The sequence below is a fragment of the Abramis brama genome, assembly GCF_963993115.1.
Source record: "Abramis brama genome assembly, chromosome: 12".
Lineage (NCBI taxonomy): Eukaryota > Metazoa > Chordata > Actinopteri > Cypriniformes > Leuciscidae > Abramis > Abramis brama.
In genome coordinates this window covers 9,878,070-9,901,858 of record NC_139974.1, presented here as the reverse complement: position 1 = coordinate 9,901,858, position 23,789 = coordinate 9,878,070, and the positions used below count along the sequence as shown (strand labels likewise).

At 37.8% G+C, this 23,789-nt stretch overlaps 2 protein-coding genes across 3 annotated transcripts; one reads left to right on the top strand and one right to left on the bottom strand.

Moving 5' to 3' along the window:
- The first annotated feature begins 3,423 nt into the window (after nt 1-3,423).
- daxx (death-domain associated protein) lies at nt 3,424-14,736 on the top strand. Of its 2 annotated transcripts, none has more exons than XM_084130744.1 (12): nt 3,424-3,504; nt 4,221-4,289; nt 4,459-4,752; nt 4,971-5,339; nt 6,074-6,205; nt 6,501-6,617; nt 8,299-8,530; nt 8,730-8,899; nt 10,023-10,197; nt 10,307-10,811; nt 12,273-12,402; nt 13,559-14,736. In XM_084130744.1, the coding sequence occupies exons 3-12, from the start codon at nt 4,537-4,539 to the stop codon at nt 13,616-13,618; spliced, it is 2,106 nt and encodes a 701-aa protein (XP_083986870.1). In that variant the 5' UTR covers nt 3,424-3,504; nt 4,221-4,289; nt 4,459-4,536; the 3' UTR covers nt 13,619-14,736. The 2 variants fall into 2 exon arrangements, with proteins under 2 accessions (XP_083986870.1, XP_083986869.1); XM_084130743.1 differs by having other exon boundaries at nt 3,452-3,504; nt 4,513-4,752.
- Nucleotides 14,737-15,472: 736 nt separating this feature from the next.
- zbtb22b (zinc finger and BTB domain containing 22b) lies at nt 15,473-23,265 on the bottom strand. Its single transcript, XM_084130745.1, has 4 exons — nt 23,140-23,265; nt 22,012-22,238; nt 20,373-21,248; nt 15,473-18,904 (listed from the first exon to the last, which is right to left on the bottom strand). Exons 2-4 carry the CDS (start codon nt 22,234-22,236, stop codon nt 17,972-17,974), a joined length of 2,034 nt encoding a protein of 677 aa, XP_083986871.1. The 5' UTR covers nt 22,237-22,238; nt 23,140-23,265; the 3' UTR covers nt 15,473-17,971.
- Between the last annotated feature and the right edge of the window lie 524 nt (nt 23,266-23,789).

Sequence of the window (23,789 nt, the reverse complement as noted above, 5' to 3'; positions counted from 1 at the left end):
TGCGAGTTAAAAAGTCATATTTGCGTGATAAAGTTGCAATTGTGTGTTATGAAGTCTGAATTGCGTGATATAAAGTCGCAATTGCGTGTTATAAAGTCAGATTTGTGACAAACTCGCAATTCTGAGGAAGAAAGTCAGTCTTTTTATCCATAGAATTGGACTTTATAATTTGCAATTGCGAGTTTATATCTCACAGTTCTGAGAAAAGATGTCAGAATTGCCAGATATAAACTTGCAATTGCGTGTTATAAACTCAGAATTGCAGGTATGAACTCCCAATTGTGAGAAATAGAAGGAATTTAGCTATAGGACACCGGGCTTACACCTTTACGAGAAGTGCCATAGCATTTTTAATGACCAAAGAGAATCATAACCTTGGTTTAAGGTCTCATCTGAAGGACGGTGCTCACATGCTCAGTGCTGGATAAGACCTGAAGTAACTGTTTTCTGTAGGCTGCTCTTTCCATACTCCACATAGTTCTTCAACTACTCAATGCACACAGTGCTCAAGTAATGTTTTCTGCCCTCAAGAGAAGCTCTGTTATTATTTCACTTGTTCTGAGTGATGAATCCTTGCAGCACTGAGGAAATCCATCTCATCTCCTTCAAATCTAGAGACAGAAAGTCTCCTTTCTGGCGTAACACATTTCTCGCATTATTCTGATCATCCCACTCACAGCCGTACATTTTCTGGAATGTGTGCACACCTGAGGAAAAGAGACAATATATGTATATTGAATGAAAAGTAAATTCATACAGTCAGAATAAAATCATCAGTCAAAAAAAATCACTTAAATTGCTGATAAATGCTTTTATCTTTTTTTGTTTAAAGTCAGAGTAAAAAAAAGATGAGAAGATCAGCCATCACTCCTTTTAGCACAACAGATTCAATCGTTTTAGAGCAGCCAATATATAATTATAGCAAAGCAAGGGTTAGGGTTATTAGCAAAGCAACTTGTTTGATCGACTTTGATTCATAATTCAAATGTAATCATAAATATTTTCTGTACGCATAGTCTGGTGACTGAATTATAGTACAACTTAATCTATTAACCTATTGAGTTTGCAAAGTCACTGCCTGGTCTTTATGCTCAACCTTTGCTCTACACTGCACTTGCGCATTGGCTAGACCAACCTGAAATATAATTTTTAGTGTTTTGAGGTTAAGAAACAGCAATTATGTACCATTAATGTCAGATTTTAGTGAGATTTCTTTTTTTTATGTCAGCTATACTTAATATATAATCAGCATGAAACATAAGTTGCGATAGTCTTTTCCCTATTATTGTTCCCTAGTGAAACGGCTTCTCAAACAAGAAAAAATGTAGGATGGGACTTTATTCTGTCCATCAGGGACTTGATTGAATGGTTGTGGTTTGCTATTAGTTGATCTCATGTGAGTGACAGGTTGTCCCGCCCTCATGCCAGTAAACACATCATCAGAGAAGAGAAGAGTATTTTGAGGGGTAATTTGATAAAAAAAAATAATGAGTGCACATGAAGAAGTAAATGTACTTCTGTATCCTGGTACAGTATGTTGTGTGTATGAATGAGTGTGTTCATGATGAAGATCCCTGTTGAGTGGTTGAACCGTTCTTTTGCACTTGGATGTTGTTTCTGAATGCCAGATGAGTTCCAGCTGCAAGTTGTGTTTATGTGTCCCAGTGTTCTGCTTCTCCTTTCTGTCACATTCACTCACATTACTTTCATTGTGTTGCTGTCAAACTACATAAACTGCCCTTCATAGCCCAGACCAACAACAGTGAACTCTGGGAAGTCAATGTCTCCAGACACAGCAGTGTAGAAATATTTCAGAGAGTGTGTTTCTGTGGACAATTTTTATTTTTTTTGTTACGCGTGAGTTTTAGGGATTTGAAAAAGTTAATTAAATCTTAATGGAAATGTAAGAACGTGGGAGGGTTCTTAAATAATCTGCATTATGAAGTAACTGGCCAACAGCACAATATTGTTAACCAAAAATTCACCATCAGAATTCAAAGAAAAATACAAATATTTTAGGCTATAGTTTTAAAATCAAAGTCAGGTATTACATATTTCAAACTTCACCAAACACAAAGGTCATCCCAGAATTTTGCATTAAAATTAATGTTCCCACAACTCTATGTTTGCTTCACAAAAGGTGCACTCATTACAACCCAAATGAAATGTATGTGTCTGAAGAACTCATTACAGGGATAAATATAATTCATAATTTTAAACTGAACCTCTTTTATCTTTGGTACAAGTGGGAAAGTGAGAAATCTTGTTCTAATTTGAACCACTTTTTTCATTAAGAAAATCAAAAACAAGATGTCTCTTACTAACTTTAGAAGGGAAACTCTTTGTATTTACTAATGTTAGTAAAACTTTAATCTTACAGCTCTCCTTTGTAAAATTAAAACCAGAAATGTTTAAATTACTAAATTAAAATTACTAAATTAAATTACTAAATTAAAAAACAGGTGAATAACACATTGCACATTAATACCAGCTGAACCAAACCATCAGGAGCAGCTTAACAAAGACATCATTTCTGAGAAAAAATTATATCGCATTTTTCACAAAAATCATCATAACCAAGAAAATGTCCTAAACCCATCCATAATGTGTACAATGGACCAGACACCTTTATCCATCCAGTCCTGAAAGAACTCAGATTGCCTATTAATTAAGGATACACTTATTATTCCACAAAGAACAACTATGTAGGGAAAATTGTGTTTGTAGCTATATTAGTTTCCAATATAATAATACCTGACTATGAAAAGTTGACAATTTACACTTTGGTTTTGATGACCAAAAATGCACTCCTCAAAAGAAATGCAATGCCCCAAAAGAATCAAACATTTTTTGAAGAAAAACTAGATAGACAGAATATTTATTTCTAAGGAAAGCTTGGAGCCACTTCAATTAAAGAGTGTCATTCATAACATCAAAATCAATTACGTTCAAGCCTTGATAAACAGATGATGAACATATAACCAAAGACTGTTTAAAAAAAAAAAAAAAGTATATATATATATATATATATATATATATATATATATATACAGTATAATGTTCTTAAAATAATGTTCTTAAAAAATTATTAAGTTATCATAATTATCATTATATATTCCATAATTTTATATATATATAAATTATAACACCATAGCTATGTCCCAATACAGAGGCTATAGTGTGCACCTGATCAGTATTATTAGTTTTGTTTTTGGAGAAACAAAACACAAGATGCACATCTGACTACGCCTCTGGTCAATACAATTTTGTGTGATGCAACACCATATTACTAAAAATTTAAGAAATATACACTGAGTTTCTGTTATGATCTCCTGCTCCCTGAGCGGCGCTGATAAGCATCAAATGAACAACGTTGAAAACAAATCGCAGAAGAAACACGACGCGCTCAGCCAATGAGCGCTCAGATTACTGGCCGTCAGCGAACCAGCGCGTCTCTTGTTGAGCTGTACATACATCCAGCGCTGAGTTTCAGGATCCGAGCGCGTAAGTTGTTTCTAATTGTCCTCTTATTGATTGATCAATAACGAGCTTTTATGGAAAGTATTTTATGATGCGTTTGTGAAGATTGTGAGGAACTTGAAATGTTGGGAAGTTACTCTTTATGGTCGATGTTTGAAGGCTTTTAACAAATAAACGGAAGTAAGCTGTACTGAATGACCGAATTAAAGAGCTACAGTCTCCAGATCAGCAGGCAATCTAACCTAAATTATTATATTTATATTCACATAATATAAAATTACTACAGTGTCCAGATCTCATTGACTCAGTCAAGCAGTAAATGTGGTTCCTAGGGAATTAAACCCTTCAAGTCCATTACAAAATTGTACCATGGTAGGCATGGTTACCGCCAAAATACCATAGTTGCTGCTCTTATCATTATCGAATGTAGTTTCGTTTATTTTTTTACAGTGGTGACTAACACATTGTAGTTTTTAATATGACTTTGATGGAAAGCATGTAAAATGTATGTAAGGTAAATCAAGTCGATTGACACTGTCAGTCATTGCATTGTTGTCATGTCCTGCATATTTACATCCTATCCATCCAAAACAATTTTAAAGAGCATTTTGCTATTTGTTTATGGCTTCCCCAGGTCTTTGAGAATATTTAAATTATTTGGCCATGAATATTACATTTAATTACACACAATTGTCTCATACATGTAGAAATATTGCACTGATGAATATGTTGTTCTACAGGAACATACAGATTTTGGGATCTCAGTTTGGACTTTGACGCTCTTGGCCAGTTCAATGCTCAGTGCTCAAGTAAGTACAGAAAAGCTAAACAAGTCAATTTGAAGTACTATATGCTAAATATGAAAGCACTTTGGACATTCGTGGTACAGTTACAGAGAGAGTGTTAAATGTAACTCTGTTTACTGAGACACTTGCGCACAGAGTGAAATCTTAAAGAGTAACTGGTGTGTGTTTCCAGGTATTGGTGTAGTTGAAATGCAGGCTTGACACCTCCACATTCGTTACTCCCCAGCAAATTCGTTCTCCTCCCTTCCGGATGGCCGGAGCAGTGATGGACAGCATTGTGATCCTGGATGATGATGATGAAGAAGCTTCCACATCTGCATCCTGTTCGTATGCGAAGACCTGCCAGTCGAAAACGCCCCTGAAGAATCAGCTGCCACGTCCAACACACATCACACAGTCTCCGTTCGCATCTGCAAAGAAGGATGTTCATGTCCTGCAAGTGGAGAATGAAAAGCTATTTGCAGAGGTATGTTTTTTTATGAATATTTACCAAGAGTTAATGCATATTTCATGCAGAAAATGAGCATATTACACTAACTACATATTGCAAAAATGTCTAACAGGACACCAGTTTAGAAACTTTAATATGTACATAACATTCTGGGGGGTTTTGTCCTGTAATCCTATTGAAATTATTCCTTTCCTGTCCCACTTCTAATCCAACCGAATGGTCCCATGGTCCAGTTTGTGGAACATTGCTCCAAACACTCGCAAGATCATCCGGAAGTCGTGACTTACCTGCAGACCAGACACTCTAAGGCCCTGCCGACCTTCCTGTCGTCGGTGGAGTTTCGAAACACTCTGGGCCGATGCCTCACACGGGCCCAGGCCAACACGGGCAAAACCTTCGTCTACATTAACGAACTCTGCACCGTTCTTAAACAGCACACAGCTCGGAAGCGGAGCTCCATACAGTCTCTCCCTTCTCAGCCAAAACCTGAGGAGAAGAGCAATGGGACAAATGTAAAGGAGCAGGTGCAGGTTCAAGGAGAAGAGGAAAAGCAAGAGGAGAATGAGGAATCGAAGACAACGAAAAGGGCTTCAAGGAGACAGGTACTGTAGCAATCCATCATAACTCACAGATACACTAATTTTATATGTTGTGAAGGTCGATATGACAGTGGTCTTGGATATAATATACGGCGGACACTGTTGGTTTTCAGCAGGCCTTGGTTCTGGAATAATTTTTCCATTAATTTTCTCCATTTAAAAAAGTATTCAGTGAAGAGTTTGCATGCTGTGTTCCAGTTACAGTGGGATGTGTGATATTCCTATGTGAAATCATCAACCTCTGAACGTAAAAGTGTTTTATTGCATGAATTACGATGTCTGACTTGTATCTTTTAACACACTTTTCAAAGTAGAAAAATAGAAGGTAAATAGAAGTCATGAAACAAACCAATCATTCAAACTTAGATTAAAAAAAGTATTTGAAAAGTGTAAAGAACAAATGTACAACACTGTATTTTATTTTATTAGGGGATGTACTATTCATCTAATGAAGCATGAAACTAAATAAAAAATGACAGTACAATATAAAAAATATTCCATTTATGCAAATACATAAGTAGGCTTTAGTATCATGTATCATATATCTACTTAAAAATGTATGTTCATGTTAGGCCTGTTGAACAGTTTATTTGTTATTGCTAAAAATAATAAAAATAATAAAAATGAATGGGATTTACTTCTGGAAGCACAACTTTAGTTTTCTATACTTGTGCACATTGAAATTATTTGAGGGATTTAGTACATGTAATCTGTGTGCCTCTCATGTTCTGCTTCAGATAGCGTACCTGGAAAACCTGTTGAAGGTGTATAACGAGGAGATCCGACGGCTTCAGGAGAGGGAGTTGACTGTGGACGATCTGGAGAAGGAGGACTCCAGTTATATTCAGGAGCACAAGCTCAAACGCAAGGTGAGTCTGTTTCTTCTTGTCTTATAATTCTTCGTCTCGCTGATTTAGCTCGAATAAATCCATTGTGGAAGTTGTAGCTTGTTTTTCAATAAATGGTCCTATTGGAATGGACAGGAAGTTTTGAGTTCTGGAAATTGCCGTATGTTTTTGTATTAAATTAAACTGTTATATCAAAAGATCAAAGACAATTTGATTCCTCATGATATGTTTTAATGCAGTGAAACTACATTGAAATAATGAGATTTATATGGTCTTGTTCTGATCTGCATCTTTAATGCTCTTTCTGTGGTCTCAGATGATGAAGATCTATGAAAAACTGTGCGAGCTGAAGGGCTGCAACACGCTGACGGGTCGAGTGATCGAGCAGAAGATTGCCTACAGTGGGACACGCTACCCAGAAATCAACAAAAAGGTTCTTCTATTGCTTGTGAAGTCACGTCCCTCAAGATCGGTTCTCAAAGGCCACATACACACTGTAAAGTTTCAAAAGTAAAAACTGTATCTAAAGCGGGAGTGAGTCCCCTAAAGTATCGTTCCATGTGTGTATATGAGTCGCTCCCAAAACTTTGATGATTGACACTGTGGTGGTAACCATAGCAACGTTCTGTCGTCTCGCGTGTTTGGTATCCCCTGTTCTGACCAAAGAAATATTACAGTGGATCAATAATACAAAAGACTCTAACTCTAACTAAAGCACAGTCGACAGTGGTATCATGTTTTGCTTGGAAAGGCTTCTTAGAGCGTCATGTGCACTTATAAGCATTTTTGTGCTTGTTGTTTAAGCTTGGCTCATAAAGCTATCGAGTTTACGGAGTTACTAAAGTGAACACGTGTGGGTCGCAATATTTTGGTCTTGTTTTTAGCATTAAATCATTTGGATTTACTTTGATTTATTGTGAGCTTATTCTTGTTCGCTGTTTTTCTTGCAAAGTCTGGCAACACGATTGAGTCGAGGTTCGCTCCACTTTCCTTGTGATTTCTTGCACCGCACATACAGAAGAGAGAAACATTTCTGATGCACGTTAAACTACGTCATATACAAGTAGTTGTTCAGTTCGGTTCTGTGCACACTGCGTAGTTAATTCGGTTGTAGAATGCAGTTGTCACTCCTGTAAATTACTGAACCGTGTGTGTACAGAACAGTATTAAGCACTAAGTCTATGTTCACTGTTCGTTTTTTGTGATTGACAACTGCATTTACTTACAGGTGTGAGTCTTGAAATGTCCTGTTCACACAGCAACTTACAGTAGTGGCTTGAATACTGTTTGTGAACGTGCAACAAGAGTCAAGCCTGTATTCTCTAACCAGTAACCACAACAGTGACCAAAGTAATAGTTCATCCGTAAAATCTTCATTAACCGACAGCAGCTTTTACTGTATATCTGTATCTCTACACTCGCGCTTAGAACACAAAACTGACGGAAGCCACACAGGATGGAGAATAGTGACTGTATTTAAAACCACAGTGACACACAGTTCCTATCTCCGTCGCTGTATGTTACCGAAACCACATGTGAAAACACACAACACACAGTTGTTGGGTCTCTCACACTGTATGACGGGACAGACAACTAGTTTTCCAGGTCCGTTCTCACAGTGCGGGTTTTCCGAGAATGCAGTTGTGAGTCCTGAAAATGTACATGTGTGAGTTCGGTACTAGAATGCGGTTGTCACTCCTGTAAATAACCATATTGTGTGTGAACGTAACCGTAATAAGGACTCAAATACAGGACTGATAACCGCATTCTGTTGCTGGGTGAACGTGGCCTAAAAGGTGAACTGACAAACTTGAGGCAAAAATGCCAAAGAAAGTGACAAAAATGTCTATTAATTAAAATTTTATTAGCACATTACATTTATAAAAGTATCTTTTTATTGTAATATTTTCCTACATTTATTCAGATTGAGATTTCTTTTTTTTATCTCGAAGTGTGGTTTTATATGGCTAGATGAAAGACACCCTCATAAAGGTAAAAATTGCTCATGCACTGGAATGAAATCCCAGGGGATATATTCATAAAAGAATGAATATTTATCTATATTTTTCCTTTGTTTTCATATATTACTGTCTTCTTTTCTCTTTGGTTTGTAGATCGAACGCTACATTAACAGTTCAGAAGCTTTTCACAATCCACCGGACTACACGGATATCCTGAAGGTGGTGCAGCGCGCAAACGAACGCTACAGTCTCCAGCTCGCCCGCAAACACATGACTCAGATCGCCCAAGAAGCCTTCCGAGAGACGGGCAACAAACTGCAGGAGAGACGACACCTCGACATGGTCTACAACTTTGGCTCCCACCTTACGGATTCATACAAACCAAGTAATTAAATTTAATTACTATCAGTTCAGTTGGAGAAGATAAGGAAGTCATATTGTGTTAGTCTGATGCCCTGCTTCCTTGATGCTTCAAACTCATCAGTGTTTTATGTACATTTCTGGATTGATGTAATAATGGATGGACCCGAGTAATATTTAGTGATTTGTAAGTAAAAAAAAAAATTTGTTCTGTGTTTTTCCAGCGTTAGATCCTGCACTCGTTGACCCAACACTACATCGCAGACTACGCTCCAACAGAGACACGGCCATCAGCAGCCTGGAGGAGGTGATCAACAAATACGCCAATAAACAGGAAGACATGGAGGTCGAGGAAATGAAGAAAAGACAAGAGCGAGAGAGACTGAAAAAAGAGGTAGAAGAACAAAGTACATTCTTATTGTTCATTTTGTTTTAAAATCTACAGAGAACTAGAGTATTACTGATTCAGTTATAAAACCACACTGAAATGTTATGCTTAAAATGTAATGAAATGCATTGTGATCAATTAAATATGATTTTAAATATTTAAAAATATAAAAATGTAATAAATAATTGTTAAATTCTTTCTTGATGCAAAGATATTGTTTAATTTTATAAATAAGATATTAATTAGATAACTTCTAAAAAGTCAATTAATTTATTAATTAAAAAAATAATTGAATTAATTTTAATGAATCTTTTTCACTTTTTAGAAGATATTTATGTATAAAAAGTGAAAAAGATTCATTAAAATTAATTCAATAATTTTTTTAAATAAATTAAATAATGATTTTAAATATTTAATGTAATTAAAACCGTTAATTTACTAAATTTAGTAATTTTAGTATATCAGAAATATTAGTAATATTTCACCATTAATATTTTTATTATAAAGAATGATATAATTCTATTTACCTTTTTTTTGCTCCAAGTTAGTTCTTCATAAAAATCTTTTCATTTTTCTTTTTACCAAACTTGACCTAAATTGCCAAGTACAATGAAAATTATTTGTATTCATATTTAATGATATAGCAATATAAGTAATAGACAGCAATATTTATCTACATATTATGAACAATATAAAGTTAATATAATTTGAAAAAGTTAAAATATTCTATTTTAATTAACAGATTAAATAAATATATTAATATAATAATAATATTATAAATATTATAATAATAATATTGTTTAATTAACTTGTTTCTTGATGCAAATTTTGCTGTGTTGTTGATTCTGGATGCACTTAACCCTTAATGCACACGAAAACCTAAACCGAAAATACTTTTTAAAAATGATTTATTTATTGTTTTATATTAGCTTTTTCTTGTATAATTGTATTAATATTAGACTTTTTAATTAAATTCAATACTTTTAATGATACTGAATTTAAAAAAAACAAGCCAATAAAATAAAATAACCACAATTTGATTGAAAGTAACAGCCGTTTCTCTCTTTCGGCCAAAAACCAAAAACTATGAGCAATTTTAAATCTGTTTTTCCTTCCTTCACGTTTGCAGGCACTAAATGGGCAACAGGGTGACAGCAAAGAAAAAGAAAAAGAGGAAACGGAAGAAAAAGAGGAACAGGAAGTAAAAGAGGAAGAAGAGGAGGAAGAAGATGAAGAAACGGACGATTCCTCTGATCCTGATATTGAAGAGGAGATCCAAGCCAGTCAAGAACAAGTTGGTCCAGGTATGAAGGGAATAAATCTTAAGTCTCCGACATCTAAAACCATTGCTTATATTCAATGTGTCCAGTTCATGGTGAGAAAACTAATTTCTCCTTTGCTGACGTGTTTCAGATGATGACGAAGAGGACATCGAAGAGGACCAGATGAACAACAGTGACAATGAACAGCCAATCAATGAGAACTCTCCTCTGTCAATCAAATCATCCATACAGGATACAGAGGAAGATCCGGGCGACGAGGACCAGCAGTCTCCAGCCAGCAGCACACATGAGGCAGGAGCTGTGGAAACACACACCAACGGCACACTTGATAAACCAAGCCCCCTCTCCACAGAGGACATCAGTCAGTCAGAGACAATGGACTCTTTGCCTACCGTCAATGCAGAACCTGTTTCCACTAATCACAGTAAACCTGTTTCTAAAAGCACCAGTATCTGCACTGAGACTGTCTCCACTAATCGGGGCTCATCGCCAGCTCCCATGAGATCAGCCAACTGCAGCCCACTACCTCCAACAAGCCCTTTGCTGATCGACGAGACGGGCAACTACAGGAAAAGAAAACGCACCTCGACAGAAAAACAAACTGCCGCCTACAATGGGAAATGCACACGGGACAGGTAAAACTGAAGGAAATGTACAAACTTACAATGACAATTTGTTTGTTTAATCACTTACTATTAAAGGGGTTCTTTTATGCTTCTTTCTTTAGTGTGTAATGTTGCTGTTTGAGCATGAGAAAGGTCTGCAAAGTTACAAAGCACAGTCACTCCAAAAGGAGTTATTCTCTGTATCAGTGCGCACTGTGTCTGAACTCCCTGAAACGCCTCCATTGTAGTCATGAGTCATAGTCAACAAACGTCACAATGTTCCTCGTTTAAATGATTCCCGCCCAAGGTATAGGGCATAAAATGGGCGAGGCCTCGTTGAATTGCGTTAGTAGTGTGTTGAAACTCGCAGTTTTGGTAAAGGGTGTGACATTTCCAAAACACACTCAAAGTGGTTGACCAATCACAACACACTGGTCCAGCCGACCAATCAGAGCACATTGCTCTTTTCAGAAGGAGGGGCTTCATAGAGACAGGAACTAAAAGTGTTACTGACAGACTGGGAAGAGAGGTGCTGCAACAAGGTAATATATGGGAAAAATAATGCTTTTTTTTTGAACATTGAAGCATGAAAACATTCTTGTAGAGCCCAAAAACAAAATCAAGACTTTGAAAATGTCCCATTTAAATGACTATTAAACTTTAATTATTAAGCTTAAAGAAATGGAAATGAAAATGTTTTTTCACATGAATATTTTTATCATCATTAATATTTTTTTATTTGCAATGATACATATTTTTGCTTTTGAGTTACTTTTTTCTTTTATCAGAAGATTATATTTTTTGACCAAACCTGGCCAATATAGCCAAGTACAAAAAAAGAAGAAAAAATCAAGACAGGTTTGCCATGGGTTGCTCCTAAATGTGTTATTGTTTTTATTTACAGGCAACAATATAACAATATTAGTAATAAACTGCAATATTTATCTACATTTTGTATATAAAATATGATTATTATTTTGAACAAAATATTTTGAGGTTCTGAAGACTGTGTTGGCCATTTTTTCTCTCCATACAATTAAAAAATTAAATCAAAAGCACCATAAATGTCATTGAGGTCCACACAACTCATACATTATATTCAGAGTCATTTGAAATAGTTTCAATAGTTTTCAGTGAGAAACAGACTAATATTTCAGTCAGTCACATTCAGGGAGCCGTTGAACTGGATCATTGTGTGAGTGTGTTGAACTTGAGAACCAAATCATTCAGACTGTTTTTGCAAAGCAGATCGTGTGATTTCACTAAAAAGAACTGATTCAAAAGAATGACTTGTTCGTGTTTTTGGCATTGCCAATGTCTCTCGAGAACGTGCCATTCTGCGGATGTCAAAATGCTGATCTGTGGATGTTAGAGTTTTCTCCTCCTGTGTTCCTCAGAAGAAAGCAAGCCAGACTGGTTTGGAACACCATGTCAGTTTTAGGTGAACTATTACTTGTTTATGCAGTGCTGTTTTTCTCATGTTTACCTCAGTGATATTCCTCTGGATATGGGAGTGATCTGCTTCTCTGAGCAGGAAGACTCAACCAGGAAGAGGACAAGGACTCCGACGAAGGGCATGGTCAGGAGCTCAAGAGCCACACCCCCGCCGAAGAGAAATAAGGTGACCGTGTGTTTGGTTTTAGCTTGCATTGAAAAACTTCAGTAAATCCATTTGAATCTGTTGAATTGCATTTGCATGTTATTACACTATCCCAGCAGCAAAAAGGCTGGTTTTAACAGTTCAGAAATGTTTTAGCATGACTGTATAGACTAGGGGTTTCCAATCCTGCTCCTGGAGGGACACTGTCCTGAAGCCAAAGACTATAGAGTTACACAAGATGCGTCACTCGTTTTGTTTTGGAGAATTTGATGTTTCCCCATTCAAAAAGATTGGAGCTGCACTTGCATGCCCGAGAGGCGTTTCAAAGATGGCCGCCGAGTGGAGTGAAATGACTTGTCTGAGGGGCTGTTTACACGACACCGTTTTTAACTAAAAACAAAACTTTTTAATGCGTTTTGGCCGTTCGTTTACACAACAACAGCATTTTCGGTGCCTGAAAACGCAAACTTTTGAAAACGGGTTTCAAAGTGCAAGTTTTTAAAAACGGTCCCTGTGTAAACGACAAAAACGCAAATCTCTGAAAAAGATGACGTCATGCAAATTCGTATTATGCCGAGTTCACACTGAACGATTTTAGGCCCGATTTTCGCTCACCGACAGGGTTTGTGAGATCGCCGACAAATGCCCGAAATCATAAGCAAATCAGTGCTTGTTTACGCGAGTGACAATCACGCATTGTGAATGATCAAAGACGTGATCTGAGAGGATCGCCGATGAGTCTAATGCTAAATCTGTCGGCGATTCAAAATCCTTCTGTGTGAATGTGTATTGACTGAAAACTACATCGGCGATGACCTACAGCCAATGAGAGAGCAAGATATTTTAGTATTATATTATAGTATTATAGTATTTTGGATTAGTTTTTATTTTTTATATTTGTTGGTTTTATTAGTTTATTTTTAAATGTCATTTTTATATTTATTTTAGTAATTAGTACTTCAACTTAAACCAAACGAAAAATTACTAATGTTGCTTTGGCAACTAACTGAAATATTTACTAAAAGTATACCTGAAAGTTTTTTTTTTTAAAAGTTTAATTTCAATCAAAATTTGTTTCAATTACCATAAATGTTTTTTATTAGTTTTAGTTAATAACAACACAGCTTCACAGGCCCATTACACACAGAACTAACTCCTGTGGTTGATGTGTTGACAGGTGAACGTGGCGACTCAGTGCGACCCAGAGGAAGTGATCGTTCTCTCGGATTCAGAGTGAACTCTGCCGTCCGCCACAGGGTACCGAACTGGCATCTCAGACAGCTTCCTGCTCCAATAGTGCCTGCTAATGTGAACTTAAAACAAAAATGTTTTATTTTACTTTGGACTGGTTCAATCAGCTTTTGAATCACCGCCCCTTTTCCGCAATGCCACTGTTTACTTTTTATACAAGGGAAAATGGCATGCCGTTATTCATTCTGGCTTTTTAGAGGTATTTTGGTAAAATGTAAATGGGTCTTGCCTCTAAACATTCTTACTCCGAGGGTTTATCTTGTATTGTATTTATGGTTTTAGTTTGAGGGTTTAGATGCAATCCTCATTTGTGCCAAGAGTCATTAGGGGGAAGTGAGCTTTCCCTCCTCAAGTCAATAAATGCTCTCATTTTGTGTAGTTTGACTTACATGTTGATTACTTTGTACAGTACACTGTGGATTTTTTTAAGCAGCTGTAGAAATAATTTTCAAGCTACTTGATATGCTCCAACTCACAAGCATAGGAATGTTTGTTTTCAGAGTCTTAAATGAATAGTAATTTTTTGCTTCTTCTGTGGAATACAGAATAAAACTATATAGATTTGGAATGACTTGAGTGAGAAAATGTTGAGCGAATTTTTCTTTTTGGGTGAACTATCCCTTTAATCGGCCTCAGGTGACAAAGCACAAAAGTTAAGTGTCTTCCTACACTTGACGTTTGATATTGAAGTGATTTCTGTAAACTGCTGATGATTGATCTATTAAATTGATCAATATTATCATATTAAAATTGTTTTTTAATTGCGCTGCTTAACTAATTGAGAATTGAACTGGCATGAGAAAAGACAAGGTACATCAAGAGAACGTATTAAATCTGTTGTAGAAAGTTCTACTTTTTATATTAATAACAGTTTGTTCATATCATGCTTAATTTATACCACACTGGTGGAGTAAGGCATATTAAACAATGCCTTTTTTTATAACGATAATTGTTTTTTATTCTGTACTTAAAGGTATATTTCACCCAAAAATGACATTTTTGTCATGTTCTTCTAAACCTGTATGGCATTGTTTCTTCAGCAGAACACAAAATAAGATCATTTGAAGATTTTTGTCCAATAAAAGTAAAAATTTGTTTACTCTATATATGACAGAACATGGCAGAATTAATTTTTTTGAGTGAACTATGACTTTAAAACATTCAGGGGCCGGTTTCACAAAGATAGACTTTGACTATGGCTTAGATATAGTAGATAGTCAGACTTCAGATAGACATCTAAATCAGACCGTTGCACAAAGCACTTAAGACTCTGACTATCTTAAGTAGGACTACACTGCAATGCATTCTGGGTAAAATAAGACACTTTTCAAAACAAAAAACATGACGGATCAAGTAAGCACATTCAACCGCTCAGTGTATTTACCCCAGTGGAAATTATTTGTTTGTTGGAGGAGTATAACAGTTACAAAGGACATTTTACTTGGGAAATTTAGCGGAGAATGTAGTAACAAGAAGAAATGTTTAAATTATGAGCCATTTTCCCTTTTCTGTTGGCTGTTTGTAATGTAACTGATTGTTACTGCTGGTTGCCAAGGTAATATAGAGTCTTAGACCTCAGTTAGCCTGGGGTAAGGTGTCTAATTTCTTTGGTCTAAATTAAGTCAGTCTTTATTCTTGTGAAACAATCTAACTATATTAGACTAGTCTATGAGCAAATTTTAGACTTGTCGAACACTATAGACCGGTCTAAAATAGCTTTGTGAAACCGGCCCCAGGGTAAACTAAAATATCCATAAAGGACACAAGTAACATTCTAAAACTGACTGACACCTCAATTTGAAATCAGCAACAGTAATAAGAAATGTATGAGTCATAATTTGTGCACAAGGTACTTTATTTCTTTCATTTTGAGATGTTGAATCTTGTGAACCTTTGATGTACTCTGCCCACATTAGAGAACTGTGAAGTTTGCTTCCGCCCATCGCATATTTAGTTCAGATTCACCACAACAGATGTAGACGGAACAAATATTTTTTATTTTTCAGTACAAAATACAGATGTCTAACCAGATTACTCATCAAGTGAGCACTGAATCATGCTTACACCTACTGGTTATTTTTAAATTAAATTTCGAATGTTCTCTACTTAATTGTTCTCACTAATCTGAAATGCACACAGGTTTTGATATAAAGTAGTATGAATGTGTGGATAAGCAACAGATATGTGATTCCTTCTAGCTCACAAGATCCCGGTTTATTTATTGTAATATACTGAATAGTTGCACAAACATTTGAGGTATGCGGTTTTCATGGTCAACATATTCATCTGTGGTACAAGGCAACTACTGTTCACTGCATTTGCGTATCCAAACAGTCTTATGGATCCAAATCAGGATCCATTGAATCACCTTCATGTCTTAAACGGTCTCGACAGTTGCAGACATTCATGCTAATTTGGCATGTCATTTGCATACATCATTCAAGCTTCTCATCTATCCGTTTCTATATTTAAAACATTGCAAATCAGGTCTCAGCCTTCATGGAAGGCAAACATGTAAACTATCACTACTGGCACACTACAGGCTACATCAAAAATACCGCAGGAGTTCAGTAGTTGGATGCTAGGTGCTTATGTCGTGTTGACCAATAATCTGAATGTGGGGAGGACGTGTCCTCCTCAGTGTTTATGGTGGTTTTATGGGTAAAAGGACATACAGTAAAGCCAAACTGACCTGTGAGTTGATTCATTTTGTGATCCAACTACCTACAAAATCCTGCACATCCCTGCCCTGCAAGCAGTAAAGGCCCAATCACACCAAGAACCATAACTATATTAGTGTCCAACACACAATAATGTTCTATTTATTATAAGCATGCGCTGCAGTTACGTCACCTACTTAAAATGCTCGACTCTTCAATGTCGGGTGGATTCTGATTGGTTGTCAACATTTTATTCATCAATTGGAAAAAATTGTTCTGAAAGTGATTCCAAAGGTATTGTTCCTCTTTGCCGTTATTGTTATAGTTGTGGTGTGGACTTCAGGCTTCAAGGCCAGTTCACACCAAAAACGCTAACTATAATAATAACAATATAGTGTTGTTTATTATAAGTGTGTTGAAGTTTAATCATCTGCCACTTTAAATGGTGTTTTATTAACAAAGTTCGGGAGGAACAAGTTCAAATGACCTATCCAATCAGCACGAGAGGAGGCCTATATGTATACATGGCCGACTCACCTACGTTCCTCAACAGTTTCTGCATCCCTCCGTCACCTCGACTCCTCGACTGGGTACTATCCTAACCAGGGATACTGAGGGAGTACTCTGGGTTCAGGCTAAATTCCGAGCTCAGAGCCTCCCATCGGACAGCAAGCCAAATACGCATACATACGCATACAGAAGAATCTGATTATTTGTAAGTGTGAACTCGTGAAATCCTAACACTCTTTAAAACTGGTTGGATTCCAATTGGCTGTCAATGTTTTTATCATTCATCAGCTGTAAAAAGGTATTCTGAAAGTGATTCCAATTATATTATTTCTCGTTTCGTTATCATTAAAATTGTTGTGTGAACTTCGCTATTCTCTTCTTAGCAATTATTACAACTTCATAGGGAGTAATTGTCATAGTTACTTGGTGTGTATAGTTACTTATAGTCCTTGGTGTGAAGGGGCCGTAAGATACCAAAGTGCACAGGAAGGTATATTCTTGTCTCTTATTTTAGAAATCAAAACATTAAACCTTTGGGTTACACTTTATTTTAAGGTGTCTTTGTTACAATGTAATTACACATTTAAGTACTGAGAAATATTAAGTAACTACATGTACTTACTATAGGGTTAGGATTTGGGATTGGTTTGGGGTAAGCTGCATGTATTTATGCATAATTTATAGTTATTACTATAGTAACCACATGTAACATATGTAACAATGACACTAAAATAAAGTGCTACCAACCTTTGAAAATGAATATACTTTATATAGTTGAGTGAGTACAATAAAACTTCACATCAAGACGGACCAAATGAGTTACAGTAATGTACAACTCTGTACAACATAATATCGTACAATATAACAGAATGGCACTTCAGAGCAACCGTGAACAAATGTTCTGTGCTAGTGAGGCAGCTTGAACGTGATCGCGACTGAACCATAATCCTGGCCGGAATACGGTTTTGACAGTCACCATAGCAGCCTGGTCTTTAAGTAGATACATACGTGAGCTAGCAATGGGCACTTGGTCGTTGCACACATGGGACATCTTGTATGGCGCACTCACCGACATGAGGTAAAGAATCAGACAATTGTGCACGTGGTCCCTTTGTAACCAAAGACAAGTGTTCAGGTTTTGCGGGACAGTGGACTTGGGAGGAAAGAGCCTATGTGACGCTGCTTTCGTCAACGTTACCCTCACAGACTTCCTCTACACCCCCACTACGATTACCACCAATGCCCAGAACACCAGACCCATGGCTGTGCGGTCCACTTTGAGAACTGATTCCTAGAAGAGACCCAGGTGCTGCCATGCTGAGACACGAGACGCCGTTGCTGCTAATGGAATGTTGCGGAGACAAAACAGGAATCCCGCTTCTGTTGCCAACGCTACCTTGACTGGGCTCGCTGGCCGATGGGTACTTCAGGTGATGAGGCGGAGAGATGACCGATCTTTCAGATCCCGCTCTTCCGTCGGCCTTGCTGCGTCTCTCGCAATGCGAGCGATGCCTCATGAAGCTGTCGCGCCACATGAACTTCTTCCCGCAGCCGTGGCAGTCGTAGGGTTTCAGACCGGTGTGGGTCTTCATGTGCTCTGTGAGGTGATGCTTCATCTTGAACTTCTTGGCGCAGACGGGGCAGTGGAAGGGCCGCAAGTCCAGGTGCATGTTGATGTGGCGGTCCCGCATGCTTTTGTGTGTGAACGTCTTCCCGCAATGACACATGAAGACCTTTCCTGAATTGCCAGCCATGCCGCCGTCTAATCCTTCCATCCCGCTACCCAGCGCACCTTGGCCGGGTAAGTGGACCGCTCCGTGTTCGAGGCTTCCTTTTAGAGACACCCCGGACATGCCTCCTGCAAGCCCTAATGGAGATGTAGACTCCATGGCGGCTTGATTGTACAGAAGAATCTGGTTTCCTTGCATATCCAGCGGGAAGAGCTGAGCTCTGGCGGCCGTCGACTGAACCGAGCTGAGCAAGGCGGATACGGCCCTATTGGGGCATTGACCGGGATTCTCAGGAGGGTGTTGAGAGGATGTCTGGTCAATCAAACCCCTCTCAAACTTGAGGTAGTCTTCCGAGGACTGGCAATAGTCAACCTACAGGGAAAAAGACATTTGAGTTATGGAGAAAGTTCAGGTGTTGATGGTGCACCTAATAAGCTGTCCACTTTGTCTTATTATTATCTTTGCATCTATTCTAATCCTGTTTTATCTATGGGTGTACTACAATCTCAATCACTGATTTGATGATAATCTGTCAGTTGCCTATAAGATTTTTGTATTTGTCTATATGTGTATTAGACTTTTATTATTGTATGTGGCAAATAACACGAGATGACTCTTTTTTCCTCCACATTCTTGGTCACATTTCATGTACAAAAGTATATGGACACAATTAAAAGCTCAGATGCAAAAGCCTCAAAGTGCCATCTGAAATTTTCTTCTAGAATGATCATTTTTATCAAGCTTGTATATTTAAGTTTAGTAATTTCACTTAAATGGCAATAAAAATTACCTATTAATTGTCATTTAAGTGAAATTACTGAACTTAAATATACAAGCTTGATAAAAATTATCATTCTAGAAGAAAATTTCAGATGGCACTTAGAGGCCTTTGCATCTTAACTCTTCAATTATAAATCCATGTTGTTGGATATATACCAATAACAAAAACATTTATTAAAACAAGTAACAAGCACATTTTCAATAAAAGTATTTCACAAAATTAAGTTTGTTTTTAAAATATTGGTTTCAAAATATGAAGCAGTAGATATATTGTTAAAAATATAGAGTATGTTCATTTGTTGATGTGATAAACTACACTGGTGGTTATTCTGTTAGGACACAAAATTTCGTTTTTTTCCCAGTTAGTTCTGAGGAAGGCTCTAGCATAATTTGTTTACAGAAACAACTTGGTTTGATATTTTGTATCTAATGCAATGACATTCAGACATTTTAAGTGTGATTAATTGTCCAAATGCTTTTTGGGACCACTATATGAGTGTATTGTTCTTGTTGCATGTAGGCCTGGGCAATGTATAGCCAAAAGAATCCCAATTTTTGACAATATTCTATATATGTCTATTTAGGTTATATTTTCTGTCAGGAAAATCATAATTTGGACTAAACCAAACATTGCCAAGTATTGTACATTTTTCTCCACACCTGTGTTGCTTAGATGTAGCCATTAAGTATGCTTTAGTATAGCACCTCCCACCATCTTAATGCTCTCACTGCTTTATATCGAAGGCAAATTCATATAGAATGTATCGATAATATTCAATATATTGTTGTTTTTTTATATTGTTTTTTTGTGTGTGATTTTTGCCTTTTTTTTTATTGGGACAGGACAGTAGAGAGTTGACAGGAAGTGAGGTGGGAGAGAGACGGGGGATGGGATCGGGAAAGGTCCACGAGCCGGGACTCGAACTCAGGCCGCCAGAGCGCAACGGCGCTACATGTTGGCGCACTAACCACGAGGCCATCGGCGCCTACGATAATATTCAATATATTGTTCAGCCCTAGTTGCAAACCATGTGCAATTTTAGGAAAAATCCTGACTCACCTGTGCCTCCATTTCAGCATTTTCTCTAAATCCAGAGAGGGTCCTAACGTTCGATATGTTAAATGTCCTGTCCCTCTCTCTGACCATCTCCATCTCTCGTTCCTCTTCATCGTCGCCTCCTTCCTCTCCTCCCGACACCACGATCAGGTCGTCGTCTCTCGAGTGCTCCGTCTTCACCACCACCCACTGTTTTCTGGGCATGATGCTCGGCTGACTGTACGACGGCCGCTTCTGGGTCGGTGAGGAATCTCCGTCTTGATACGACGAAACTCCGAAGCTGTCGCTAACCCCAACCTCTTGATCGGAGACAGAGGTTGAGCCCTTACGCTTGCCTCCCCGATCACTTTTCCTGGGAAACAAGAGCTCGTCGTCGTCGTCATCTTCATCTTCAATCATGAAACCTTCCTCTCCACCGGAGGGCATGCAGTAGGTCGGGGTGGAGTGTACGGCACCCTCTCCTACTGCTCCTGTTGTCACCATGGCCCCGCCAAAGTTTGCGTCTCTAGGACTGAAGTAATTGGTGCTGCTCGGAGACTGGCTCTCGCTGAAGGAAGGTCGACTGGGAGGTTGAGGAGTAGAAGGTGCGTCTCCTCCGTCAGCTTGGGCGACCTTGTTCCCTCCGCCGCTGTGTCCTGTATTCTCCTTGTCTCCGGATCCCTGATGTCCACTGGAACCTCCCCTGCCCTCTTTGAGAAGCTCAGTGCATTTGTCCACAATGTGCCACATTTGAAGCACACTGCCAACGGTGAGGTAGTTAACAATGTCTTCGCGGAGCATTCGCAGCTGGCCAGTGTACGCACAACTGAGGACGCTCTCAAAGGCCAGGGGGTCCATGACGGCCGGGATGGAGACGGTGGACATGTTCTTCAGCAGCACCTTGCAAACAAGAAATTAAGAATTTTGATATTGCTAATAAAGATCGCAGAGATTATTCTGAAATTGGCTAATTGTTCATTTGTGCCTTAAAAACCATTACAGGCCAATCCCACCTTGGAAACTGCTGCTGTCATCGTATTGTCTGACAAGTTTTTGCTCTTGTTTAATGTCTATTGAAGAATGTGTGTAATGGTTGAATAGTTTTTAATGCATGACATGAGGTAGTGTCTCCTCAAAAAAACTGGATGAGAAAATAATCGATATTACAAAAATGAAATGATGCAAATGTTACAAAATGTGACATTAAAAAGTGTAAAAGTCATTTGTTTTTATAAAGTAACACTGTCCAACAGCGACACCCTCGATTCAAGTTATAGAGGGAGTCTCAGCGTCTCTCTTGCCTCCTCTAAGTCCATTGAGTTTTAACAGATCCCCAAAAGCGAGCGGGTAATTGAGAATGAATGGTGGAAAGTCACGTGAGATGGTAATCGGTTATGACTGGATATGATTGGTTCGTGTGATAAATCCCGCCTCTTGTTTTCGTGCTTGAATCGGCCTGAATGAAGTTAATGATGCCGTTAATGGAAAGACTAATTAAAAAGTAAGTAAACAAGTCAGCCACTTTGATATGTCTTTATGTCTCCTCATTTTAAAACACCACACAACAGTAACCAAGGGGTTGAGCCATTTGGAATTTCAATGAACTTCAAAAATGTCAGCAAACAGGACATAACCTTTTTACAGCATTTAGATAAAGACATACCTGGTCATGAAAGTATGGTGACGATGCAGCCAGCACACACCGGTGGGCCTTGAACACCTGGCCCTGAACATGGATGGAGAGGTCGCAGAGATGGCCTTCTTCACGCTGCCGATTCAGGCTGTCCAGCACTGATGTCTGCACACTGGGGAAGCACACCTGCACCACTGAACCAGTGGCTGAACCCACAGAGTCACCATAGCCTTGGTCCGCTGTGGCCGACTGCATTCCTGCAAGACAATGAGCATCACAAAATAACCATCACATAATAATTTGTCAATGCAAAACTTACATTACACAGGCTACATGTAACCTGCATGGTTGTCAGTCCTGTTTTAAAGTGCTGAATATTTGCATTCACACAGTTTAGATGTAAACCAGAGTAACAACTGCATTACATAATCAAACAGATTCCCTTAAACATTCTGGACTCACTGAATTTTTTGTTCATTTGCACAAAATTGAAATTTACATTGAAAATGAATGACTTCCAGTCATGTTGACATGGAAAACCTATGTATATATTAATAATGTTATTCTTGTTTTATATAATATGTATATTATAGGACTAAAGCAAGTTCATAAGTATATATAAAAGAACAGCTGCTGAAAAATTGAAGTTTTGATTTCCCACAGACAAAAAACAGCATTCATTTAGATCAAGCATGCTTTAATTCTCTTTGGACCCAGCAAATGATAATGTAGGTCCAAAGAACAAGGGGCATTGACCAGGCACTGCATGAACACTTTATTTATTCACTTTATTGGCGTGTCAAGAAGCCTTTCCGTTTTCTAACAATGACAATTTCCATAAATATAGTTTTCTCAGACCCGGTTAAAATGCCTCAGATGACGTGGATATTTTGCTATCTATGAAAGTTGCATTGGTGTTTGATGATCAACAAACACTCCGTGCTTTTGCAAGCTCGCTGTCAGCGTGTATTAAAATGAAATTCGTCACGTATAAATTCGCACATCCGTTTAGAAGTGATCGCGTCAGAAATCACAGGGTTCGCGGACTGCTGTTATTATGTTAGCCAGCCGCTGCCTAACGAACCCGTGTGGCCTTAAGAAGCACGGATGAGGATCGTCTCATAAATCAGTCTCTTTTTATCGAGCAAGATATCTTACCGATTTAAATATCTCCGTCAGGCACTCAAAAGGGGGGTTTTCATTATGATAAGTCGATGTTTCCCACCGTTCGGGAATGCCGAGCGTAATGGTGGACTGACATCTGGTTTGGAGTCTGGTTTTACCTTTAAGAAATCCCAGACAGCTGCTCTAGACTCGGCCGACAAAAAAGGAACCAAACAAACACTGGATCCCATTCTCTATTGTCATGGCAACAAGTGCTGCTGTTTCAAAGCGGTTTCTGAATCTATAGAATTTATAACCATGTTCCACATACAAAAAATTGCCGTGATAACCATATTTGCTTTTAGCAACATTCGAGCAGTTTATATGACACGTCACAGTATAGCTAATACTTCATCTAAAACTATTTCACCTGGATTCTGTCTAAATACTTTATATATTTGTCTGATGTAAGTATAATTATTACAAATAAATCGTGTACTTTTTAAGCGCATTTAACTGGGAAAAGGGACTAAATTCGTAAACCGTCAGGACATTTTACTTGAAGAGCCACATCCATTTCCTTCGTTGGTTTATTTTTCGCTTCAGTTTCCCAGTCCATAAACTTGTGCTATTTTCTCCATGTATATTACCTTAATTGTTTGGGAGAAAAATTTTCAATTTAAAATAGATTTTCTACTTGCATA